Below are 12,399 nucleotides of genomic sequence, written 5' to 3' on the forward strand. Positions count from 1 at the left end.
CGGAGGGGCAACGCGTTATTGATTTATTGATAAAAAAAAAAAAAAAAAAAACTCACAATCGATGCAGATAGCATACTTGAAAAAAAAAAGAAAAAAATAATACAATCGTGCTAATTAACGATCAACGTACATCTGCATCAGGTATTTATTCAGTTACTACTTCTTCACAAAGTTTATACGCAATTACATTGATAAACGCGGAACACTTTGGACGATTTTAGATGATACGATAAAATACTACGATACGTAATTCACGTAATTATCACTGTTATAAAATAGTTTTTATGATTATCACAATGTATCAAGGTCGCGTTCGCTTTGTTCGGCGTAAGATCACGCTATATTTCTGAATTTCTTTGTCACATCCACGATAAGCTGACGATAATGATAATAATATGTTCGGATCTCGCGGCTCGTGGGATCTTCCTTATCAAATTAATAGACTGTATAACTGGATTGGATATAGTGTGACCACGTTACATAAAGCATTGGAAACACACAACGATAATTAATGCACTATCCGTAGTATATCCCACGAAGAAGAGAATGAAGGAAATCGGCAGTAGCGAAGCGAACAAAAGATTCAAAGTTTAAAAACCAGCACTTTAAATATACGCAAGCGTGGTCCGCGTAATAGCAAGTGGAGGGGGAACCCCCCGTAAGTTACGGCCCTGGTCAGTCGACGTTGCCACAGCGTCCGTGTCATGCTGAGTCACATATCGTCAGCGATCTCTCAGAGCGTAGGTGTGCTCGTTTTCTCAGGTTCTTTCTATATTGAAAACCACTGCAACGGAGTGTTGTTAATTGTTTGAAAATAAAGAGCCACGTATCGATAAATAAAATGATAAAAATGGTGTAGTGAAAATATAATTGTGCGGTTACCGCTAGCCTCGATACTAAAAATACGGTAATACGCGCCGGGTATCATAGAACTGTCAGTGCGTGTCAGTCTCGCGGGTATTTAACTAGTTAAAAGACACAAGTCGAAACGTAACCTAACATTACCTCATAACCCTACTAAGATTTAAACTTAAGTCAACGTAACTAATTTAAAATATCTATGGCTACGCTTTTACATAGGAGAATATACGTCTGTGGAATATCTGTGACAGTATTTTTATATAATGTAGTGAAGATGTGTTGATTCTTTGATGATTTGAAACTGTGTAGGGATTTGTCATTTAAAGAGACCACAGCCTCTGCTGTTGTACCATCGATTTCGGAGCAGCTGTACCAGTCGAACGTATTTTAAAAGGGGCTCCGAACTTTGACGTACCGTACCGCCTCTGTTTTGAGGTTATTTTTGGTACCGAGTAACTGACCTATGACTAGCGGAGCAGAGAACAACTCGGGGCTTTATTTCTGATCTGACAGTCGTACAGGGAGGTTGTGCCTTTGGATACCCCGCTGCACAGATTAAATGATTCTTTAGTAGACTTGTTGGTCAATAAATTTCAACATGCGTTACCTCATATTCGTACTTAACATCAGAATGAGCCCAAAGGTACTGTGACGACGTTTGAAAAGTAAAACGTTAATCAAATTTGTGGGAGTAGAAAAAATATAAACAAGAAACAAAGGTGTCAAATTCTGATAAACTCCAAGTGCTAGTTCGAAGTAATATATTAATTTTATAGATTAAATTGCGTAGAAACATCATAAACAATGCTGTGTCTGAAAAAACTTTACCGCGAAGAGCTGCTGCAGCTTGCACTGCTCCTTTCGCTCCTTCGAGTCGATCCTGACTCATACCTCGGTTTGGATATTCAAACCATAGGAGTTGGCTCTCTGGACCTACACAATGGTTCGGGATGGCATACCGATGCTCATACGATCGTGCATCGTCCGATGTATGTACATCCTAAAAACTTAGACTCAGTGTTGCTCAATTACGAGAGAGATCTCTTCGAAGACTTGAATTCCCTTGGTAGATACAACAGGATAAACTCCGGCCAAAATGACATCCACGCTTATTTGCTCAACGTCGAAGAACCCCAAAGGGATATCGACGTTCCTGGACCCAGCGTATCGACTTCGAACGATCCTGCGAGAAACATGACTTCACCCGACCCACCAACCCCTGCAGATACTCAGAATGGACATGTCGGAGCTGCTGAACTTACCCAAGAGGTGAGAGCAGCCCTCTTTTCTCTTTTCAATCGGTAACAGAGTCGTGTTAGATTGCTCTTGCGATGAGAATTGGAAAAAAAAAGAATGGTCTTCTTCATTCTGGGGATCGATTTTTTAGGTAAATTTTGCACCTGACAGCAGGTGAAACATGGAAGGACACTGTGACAGACTGTATTTTGTATCTATATATAATCTTATCTCCTCGATAAGCATCTTTGAGTATTTTCTGTTCTGATGTATAAAAATATCCCTCTATATCTCGATCAAAAAGAAAAGTTGTTGCAGTGTCGTTATAAGATGATGAAAACTGGATCCCTTAATTTGAAAGAGTTGTTTCATCCGTTTTACTCAAACCGTTGCACACAATCGATTAACGATGGTTGAGCACATCACAAGTGTACGTAATTCGTATCGTAAACAGGTCTGAATAGTCAAATCCTCCGTCTGGTTTTTATGCCTACCTTTGGACTGGATGAATATAAACGTCACTTTCAGGTGGTGGTATACAATTTCTGGCTCGCTGTTCGACTAAATTCTTATCAACTCCAATTATATCTGATTGAGTTTAGTGGGTTGTAAACAAACAATTATTGATCAATATTTTCGCTGTGTATGAAGGAACGAGAATAACGTATATATGTAGGAGATTATCAACATTATCATGATTCGTAATTATCGAACGACCGAATAACCGTTACGAACCATCGAAACGTGGTAAAAAAAAAATATTCTCTAAAATTTCACAATCTGAAATCCATCGGCGAGCGAAATCCTTCGTATCTAACTCCGAAGAGCCACATCCGGAACTTGTTGAAAAAACATCCTGTGACGATAATGATAATTACATCGACTAGTCGAAAACTGGAATATCTTCTCCAAAATTTGCGAGTTCAACTTTCTACCTTCTTCTATCGGCTGAATATATCTGACGTACGAGGCGTCGCCTCTCCGAGAAGAAAATTAGTCTTCGATCGCGAGAGTTGAATAACCAACAGGTTAGCGCGTTCAACGTCCTTTTCTCTGCTGTCTGGCTCGCAAGGGTGGCTCAAGGGTGAATCAACGGGGGTTCAGAGGGTGGCAGACCGACGCCGCGCTCGTTAAACCCCTGGGGGTAGGAGAGAACGAAGGGCTACTCGAAACGCGACCCTTAAGATTCGTCTGCGGAATTCCATATAGCTCTTGCTTTCGCGATAACAACGCATCGTGACGCTATTACAATAATTGTAAATCTTACTTGAAATAAATTTACTCTTTTTTTTCTTTCCCAGCAAAACGGTCGAGCATTTTTTGATTCCGAATTCGAATTTGTTCTTCCCACCTCTTCGAAATGCGGTTGAGTTTTTTTTGCCCTTCATTACCGTTTATCTATATATACGTTGCGAATTTATTCTCGCGGTAAGGGTTACAGCCCCGCGGGAGGTAGTCGACTCGTGAAACGAAAGTGCATTAGTTTGCTACGCGTCGACCGAACCGACGACCTTGCGAAAATAAATTTTTTACATCACCTTTCTCCTCTTCTTTTTCCTCCTGCCAGTTGGCGAATTTTTATGGCGTTTATTTTACGATACCGTTGCTATCTGACTATCTTTCGGACGTTTATCGTACGTCGATGTCAGCTGCATAATTCACACGTGCATAAAAATTAAAATATATAAAAAACAAGTCGGAGTAAGAGATATAAATTTTTTCTACACACATACCGCGTGTACATTTACAAACACGCGGCGGTACGTGTGACGTGCGGATTATTTGCAAGTTATTTTTGAGGATTGGCAAACTTCAACCTCTCGATCCTACCGTGTACGCGTTCGCCGTATGCGCGGTTTACGTATACGTATACCTATATACGTTCGGTTTTGCGACTATGTGGGATAATGGCATGCGGTACGTACAACGTCTGCTCTTAAGTGACTACGTTGTAGATAAAACTGTTAACTCTGACTCCCGAAATACGTATGCACGTAGCTGCAGGATGCACGTGTTTACGAGGCTGGCTTTAACTCGCCTATACCAGCAGCGATACTCGAAAAGTCATTGTCCGAATCCCCGATTCCCCCTCGCCGACTACTCCTCACTCTCAACCCCGACGATATACTCGAGACGAATCTGGACTTGACTTTCGTAACATGACCTTAGAGCTGACCGAACCGACGTAAAAACATGTTACAAGTTTACGTCCTACGATTGAATAAAAATTTCAAGGGTCACGGCGACACGTTTCATGCGCGAATAATCTCATTTTCTCGCCGTCGTCGTCGTCGTCGTCGTCATAGTTTCGACGATCACTTTCTTTGCAAACGCTCGGAAAATTAGAAATTCCGTAAACCGTGAACAGCTAACATGAGATGGAAGTTGAGCGTCGACGCGTTTGTTGTTTCTCGTTAGTATTTTTTACAATTATCACGCGATTTTATCCCGACGTCCTCGGTTGCAGATATGCCCAACCAAAGATGAAAAGTAGAACTACAAGCCATATTGGTTTTCCCGATCTAGGTCAGCCATTTCCACTTTACGGGGTTTACTTTGCCAAACATAGACCGCGAACACCTTTCAAAGTGTCAAGATTTATCCACGTTCGTCCACGACTCTGGCTGGTGGGTCTCTCGTCGGACGAGTCGAATCGCTAAATTCTGCCTGCATTTGATAATGTCGATTGTTCGCTCTGGTGCGCAGCATTTTAATTAGTCAACATCGCAAGCTTCTTAATTCTCATTATTCTGCTTCCTGTTCGACAATCTCTCGCGTTTTGTAGTTCGAAACTCTTCGTATCTTCGTTGTTAGAAATAATGCGCATTTATAGACTTTTTTTCAATTTTTCTTATGCACTCGTTAATCTCACGTCCGTACATTTGTTTCAACAATTTTCTCTCGTAGTCAGCGTTTTAGCGTCGCTGGTCACTGACTTTTGACTCTCATATATACCGAGCCTGAGTCACCCCACTGTATAGCCGGAGACGAGCTCATCGTCAGTTGTATAAATATAATTAAAAATTGATACGTATATATTTTCGTAAAAAGAATTTCTCGCGTCGCGTTTGTTACGAAAACAACTGACAATGAATTAACTAATTAACTCCGTTCCTTTCACGCGCTGCAGTATTCATATATATACGGGGCGCGAGTTCACTATCCGCTTAATTTTTTCTCATTTCGTTTCATTCGTCTTTAATCTATTTAACTTTTAACGATCGCTTATCAATTTCGTTAAACGGCGATGTGTTGATTCCTTGTGAGAAACGACGCGATCCGCGATCAACCTTCTCACCTACGCTAATATCTGGATCAGTGGGGCGTTTACATGTCGATCGTCCTTCGATGGCTGCTGCAATTTTTACCAACGTTCGATTGCACGTGCGTATCGTGATGATTCACATCGTCCAACTACAGCGGATACCATAATAGCTCGCGACAAAAAAAAAAAAAAAAAAAAACCATGGAAAAACCGAGGACTAAACGGCGAACAACCAGTTTTCCTATTCGGGACCGTCGTTCCGACCGCGCTCGTGAAAAAAAATAGAAGAAATAATTCTAATCGATGATCCCCTTTGTCATTTTGGAGTCGTTCGCTGCGATTGAAATGTTCGAGCGAAGAACCAGAGAAAAGAAACGGAAAATTCGCCGGTATTTCGGTTTAACATACCGTGGGCTATCGACCGCTCGAAAATTTTGACAAACAAGCTGCCTCAAGATCGGCAAACCGTGCGATAGGATTTTTCCTCAGGCGCCTTTTCGAAATTCAGATTTTGGCCGCGATGCGACCTCGATATTTAAAATAATCGGACAAAGTGGAACGCGATGCTGAAGAAAAAGGGAATAAGAATAAAGAAAATTCGTACAACACGCGATGCGAAACAGATGGGTGGCCTCGATTCCGGAAAATTAATGCATTTTCCCCCCTGTCCCGATTATTTCTGCAACGATGCAACCCGACGCAGCGTCGAGGGTGCGCTCCCGTTGTAAAATATTCTCCAACTCGGGGTCGTCAAAATTTATTTAAATACTTCGACGAGCTTTTTGTTCCTACGTACGGTACGACCGATGTGGGGGTATAATTATCGCACGCAAACCGTCACAAGGTTTTTTGGAAATTTATCATCTCGCGTTATTCCAGTAACTCAGGGCCGAACTCCGCGCTGCTGTTCTCTAGAATTAACAAGAAAATCTTTTCTGCAGCAACCGTTGGAATCACTTCAGAAACTGTTTGAAAACTTTTGAATTCGTTTACGCGGATGAATGTTTTTTTTTTTTTTTTTTTTCGTTTTGATTTTTGGTTTATTCAGACCTCCAAACTGATCGGAGTATGGTAATTATTCTTGCGATAAATATTCAGGGTACATAATCTGTTTATCGGCTGACGGAATTTTTTTTAGAGTTAAAACGGTGGGCATGAAGTATCTAATTTTCATTTATTTAAAAAAATTTAAAGGCCCTCGGCTCGTTGGTTTTATTATTTCGTTCTATTCTCGTACGTTCGTTGCGGAGACCTTGCCTTGTTTGCTTTAACTGCATTTGCGAGATAATTATAGGTACATCGAACGTACGTGTACCTTGAATAAAGGTAAATACCTAATCCTGGAGAAAAAAATACGGGTCCGGAGACCCTGACCAAATTTTCGAATCGATCCTGCGACGATGAATTTCACGCGAAACGATACAGATCGGGATTATGCATGACGTCGAGCAGGGCAACCGCGAGTTTGAAAATACTGCGAATTTTGACCTAGATCGTATCTAGCGCCTTGAGATTTTGCCGTCGACGTTTGTTTGCTGTAAAGCCGTATTCAAGAAGTAAAGAAAACAGGGGCACGATAAACGATGAGCGTTTAAAGAACGCAACTGACATTTCACTCGTGCCAAATTTTCTCCAACCACTTTTAAGTCGGAATTGCGAAAAACTGCAACCGCTTGTACGATGTACGTTATTTGGAACGAACTGAAATACCGTTAAAAGTTTCTCGCAAAGTGGCAAAAAAATTGACACAACAATTGGTATTTCTGAAATCTTGGATATTTAATTTCTTTGGGACCTGACGCAGGACACTCATCGTCTCTGCACCCCGTTCGTTCACGCGATACGCGAGAAGACAAAGTGAAAAAATTCTGCCCACCGTGACGATCGTTTGAGCGAGTCGATCTATCCGATGTGCGTATCGATTGCTCAATAATTGATCGATCAATGTCCGTGACATATTTCTGAAGTGGACGAGAAAGCCTGACGTTTCACGATTGAATTCAATCGAATTTAATACATCACGTATTACGCCAATCCGAGCGAAGCTATGGCCGATTACGAATAATTAGCCAATTATCAAAATTCGTCGTGACGATTCGGAAACATGTAAATTCTTTCATCTTATTGTTTCACTTTTTTTTTCTCCACGGAGTCACCGATTTACGAAACACACTCTGTTTTCGTATTCCGCGATGCAGCCTCAGCGACGGTTTCAAAAAAAAAATAAAAAATTCCGTACACCCGGCCGCATCGCTTGTGCAATTATTCGAATACTCGTACGATAAATAAATCGGAGCAACTCGAACGCGAGGACGCGTATCCAGAGTTTGAAAAAAAATTTTTTTTTTTTCCAAGTCAGCATTCCCTCCGATGGAACGCGTTTTTTCAGCGGCCTAGACGAAAAATCATTACATTAATTCCCCCGTTTCTTATCTTATTTTTCCTCTCTTCCTAGCTCTGGTCTCCCTCGAGCGGACGACCTCGAAATTTTCGACGGTGTCTCCGTTTGTTTCGCGGGAGTCTGTGCGTGGGTCGGCGGCGTCGATGGGTGGGCATCACCCGATGCTGTTAGGATAGGTTAGTTGCCCGACCATGACCTTGCCCGTCCCCCGCGATGCGCGTCTCTTTCGCGGTGGCGCATATACGTATACATATACATATGTATATCTAGATTTCACATTGGCGCGGCTCGGAAGGAACGTCGATTTAATTTGGCGATTAGCTCGTATTTCTTATCCCGCGAATGTCGACGACCTCTAGATCTCGCGATCGTCGTGTTACATTATCGCCCCTTTCCTCCCGTCACCACCTGCAACGGAGCGCAAAGTTACGCAAATATTTATAACATCGATCAAAGCAAATTCTATTCTCGCACACCTGTCGAGTTTACCAAATAACGTGCTCGGGATTCCTCCATCACATCTGTAAAACTCGCAACCACGTACACACCTATCCATTCACTTACACCTGCGACGCATAGTTGAACAAACTTTTAGAGATAAAAAATTTCTAAATAAACTATAATGCCCCCCTCCCACTTTTGTTTAAACTAAAATGTGTACGTATGTGCTCGTCGCTAGATACAATAAACGGTCTATATTAAACAGCCAATGAACGAGCTCGACTTTATCTTGACCTGTTAAATTCGACCTAGCGTGTATAGTTCGTTGAAAATATCAGGCTTCTGAAAAAATTATATTTTTTTTTTTTTCTAAACCATTTTTATTACCCTATTTTGAAATTGAAGCAGCTTCTTCCCAGAGCTTATTACCGCTCGCTCTAGACATCGGACTTGCGGACTTGCAGTAAAAGCGATGGGAGAACATTTTTTTTTATTTTTTCCACATCGTACAGTGCATCCAGAAGCACGGCCAAAATTCAACTAACCTTGACACCTGTGTGTTGCGACTATTTTTTCGTTTTTTTCTCTCATTCATTCTCTCTTGACTTTTGTCCAAAAATTTAAGACACCTGAATTATGAATGTAGCTACAGGGCGACTGATGTGCCAATGTCGCATCTGCTTCATTTAATACCTTAAAAAATTTCTATGTATTTGCTAACAGATTGACTATAGTTCAAAATTCTTCCAAGCTTCAATTGCAGACATTTAATGATTTTTCGTCAATTTTCTATTTTATTTTTTTCCGATACGGACATCTCTTTTTTAAAATAGAAATAATCGTAGGTCAGCGAATTTTTACTCTTTTCTACAGCGACTCACGATTTATGTAACGACATGTTGCCGAGAGATAGAGGGAGAGAGCCAAAAAACAAGAAAAAAAAAAATATAATTATAAGCGAAACTTAAAAATGCAGAAAAAAAAAAACTTTATACCGGCCGAATGCCGTCACCGATAACGGATTATTCATCAACGCGAAAAAACAACTCCCACTTTTCGCGCGCTCCAGGTTTTACATTTTCTTTATTCTTCATCATATTATTCATTTATTTATTCATTTGTTAATGATTTTCGATGTACGCGTACAGTCACATACCATGTGGTTTTCCTTCGTTTTTTTTTTTTCATCATTCCCATTTGCATCATTTGTTATTTTTACTCGCGAGAATAGACCAGACTTGTGATGTTTGATAAACCCGAAAAGAAAAGAAAAAAAAAAAAATAACGAAACTTATACCGCGAATTGAGAGGAAAAAAAAAAGTTGCGTAAATTGGCGAACGGATTGCAGATTTGATTGGACCGTAACGCGACTATATAGTTATATACGCGAAACGAAACGCAACTCTATCGAGCTGTGAGTAAGTAAAGCCAGCCCGACTCGGCTTGTAACGTCGTAGACACGTAAAAAGGTAGAAATAGTCAAATGATTTCGCATGTCTATTCCAATCGACCTTCACCAGTTGTACACAGCTGATGCTGCTGCCGTTGCTGTTGCTCTTCGATTGTGAGATCTCCTCTTCTTCCACATCGCACCTATATAACACCTATATCATAACGTCGGCGAAGATTCTTGCCTATACCGTCGAACTGGAAATTGAATTGCGCGACTACTGACGCGACTCGTATGAGAAATTATGCATGCGGATAATCATCCGCCCAGCGCGGGATCATCGCCGTATAATTATCGTCGTGGTTACCGTATAGTTTTGGCCAAAGTTCTCTCCTCGCGTTGTAACGAACGTAATCTGCACCTCTATGATATGCATTTAATTCGACGTGAAAAAAAAAAGTTCATAATTCGTAATTCCCACTTCGTTTCGGAGATGCGCTTACACATGCGATCTTCGTGTAAATCGAAATGAGCGTGTGACGTAAAGTCGTGAGATTTCTAGTTTTTCTTTTTTTGCTTTTTATTTGTTTATTCTTTATTTTTATTCCACATCGACGAGCAAAAAATAAAACTGGTTTCTCGGACTGTGCGAGTGTGCGTGTAGAGATGTAAAACGGAAACCGTTCTTTTTGAAAAAAAAATTTGTCAGCAACTTGATTAAAAATCGCGTTTGTCGTCGTCGCGACTGTATACGTGTTTTATTTGCGTGGGCAATTATTTTTGCAGCACTCCTTTTATCCGCGGTGGTACTTTGTTTGTAGAATATTACGATGTAATTATCTTCGTCTTTCTATTTCTTTTTATTTCCATCTCCTTTTTCTTGTCAGTCTGAAGGAGGATCTTGGCAAACTTCGAAATATCCGTAAAAATAACCGCGCTCTAATAAAGTACCTACACTATCTGTAAAGTTTTTCTTTTTTCGCACACACCGTACCATACGCTGCACGGTTGTAACGATGATAAATATCCATCCGAGGTATACCGCGACTCGACCAGATATAAGTCGAGTACACTCGGTATAATTATAAACGAAAGTCAAGGACCTTTTAATGCGACTACGTGTGCGATTTACACCTAGCCAACAAATCATCGAAGCTCCTCTCATTTCGTTGTAATTATAAGCATTCGGGTAATGCGCGCATTGAAACTGCGTTAAAATTTCAAGAAAAATCAACGCAGTTCAAACGTCCGAAGATCCGTGGATCGAATAATCGTATCGAAGGCGACGAAATAAAATCACCGATAACCGACGCGTGCACGATATATTTCATCGATCGTTCGAATGACGCTGACCGTTAACATTGGAAATCTACTTCCATTCAAGGCGACCCGCTCGCTTCGCGCCGCGGAATAGTATAAGGTGAATAAATTAACGAGCAGACTGTTAATTACAGCGTACGGTGTTCTGCCGTCCGATATTCCGACAACCTGATTTTTTTTCACGAAAATATCAATCTCACAATCGGCGTTACCTCTGTACCCCGTACCGATCGACGCTGTCATCCCGTCGAATGACGAGTGTTTTCCTTGCCGATATGTATAGTAAATTTCTCATGTGCACGCGGTAGAGATAGTTGCCAAACTATCAAACAATGTTTCATCAGACTTGCGGTCTGGGAACCGGTGAAGGAGCATAGCTATCATCGCGGGATGATTACAACTAGCGGCTTCTCGTGTCTCTCGCTCTTTTTCGCAGCTGATCTTCCTGGTTGAAAACCTCTCTTGAAATGTATAATATATTTAGTGCACTGCGTCGCGTCGTCCGTTTTCTCGCCTAACATCGGGCGTTAAAATGTTGTCTCCGACAATTGTCGCCTGAGTATGTAGTTGCGTTTTCTTGCTTATGAAAATAATAAAGAACGTATAAAACCTGCCAGCCAAGAGGCGCGTCGCTCGCACCGCGATGCGGACGCTCGTGGACCGAGGGAAACTCGTTCGAGTTCCTCCGACGAGTTGCACACGTTGACGCTGCTTATTTCGACCGAAATAACAGCGCACCAAGTGATCGGCACGTGTAGAAAATCTGATGCAACGTCGCGCGCTACCGAACGATCATGACAGTGATTATGATGATGCTGATGATTATGATGATGATGGTAACGCTGCATTTGGGTGGTAGGCGTTGATGGACTGTCTGCAACATTGAACGGTGTGTATCCACTGCGAAAACACGTCGGTAGCGTACGTCGTAGACGAACCGTGCACGATGAAGTCGTCGCGCGAAGCGCACCCCGGGGGGGAATCTCTCCCCCGCTAAATTTTGTCCACGTGCAGGCAGAGCTGAACCACATTACAAGCGCGCATGCATGCCAAAATGAGCCGCGTACATAGATACATAGAAATAATGTTAATATCTCTAACAATTTATCACGTGGTACCTGCACGAGCAACAATTATTACGCGGTAAACACAGTTCGGATTTGCCAGAAACGCAGGTACCTGTCCGACGTTGTAATCGCTCCGCTGGTGGAGATTGAAGGTCGACCTGAAGAAAAAAAAAAAAAAAAAACCACCCCTTCAGCGTTGCATCGTTGCAGATTTTGGGTTTTCGCGATCCGTACGTTGATCGCTTTTTTCCATCTCTCGACCGCGACGTTCGACTTATTTTATTTAATCTATACACGGCGGTGCGAGGGGCCACTTTGGGGAGTATAAATCGCAAGGAAATATCGGATGCGTTCGGTTCAATGTAACAAAGCAACCGAGGTGACTAACGTCGAATCGATCGTTATCGTAGGTCACTT

General features: G+C 41.6%; 1 protein-coding gene across 5 annotated transcripts in view; it reads left to right on the forward strand.

The window, feature by feature from the left end:
- The window catches only part of LOC105682990 (segmentation protein cap'n'collar), a 90,237-nt gene that overhangs the window by 1,256 nt on the left and 76,582 nt on the right, over positions 1–12,399 (forward strand). For 3 of the 5 annotated variants that reach the window (XM_012395258.4, XM_020850681.3, XM_012395259.4), the window contains exon 1: positions 707–2,130. The exons of 1 other annotated variant lie outside the window; for it this stretch is intronic. In XM_012395258.4, coding sequence (XP_012250681.1) covers positions 1,666–2,130 — 465 coding nt within the window. In that variant the 5' untranslated portion in view covers positions 707–1,665. Of the gene's footprint in view, positions 1–706; positions 2,131–12,399 lie in introns of those variants that run through there. One more of the 5 variants, XM_012395256.4, reaches the window with a different exon arrangement.

This window comes from Athalia rosae, chromosome 1 (genome assembly GCF_917208135.1).
Source record: "Athalia rosae chromosome 1, iyAthRosa1.1, whole genome shotgun sequence".
Lineage (NCBI taxonomy): Eukaryota > Metazoa > Arthropoda > Insecta > Hymenoptera > Athaliidae > Athalia > Athalia rosae.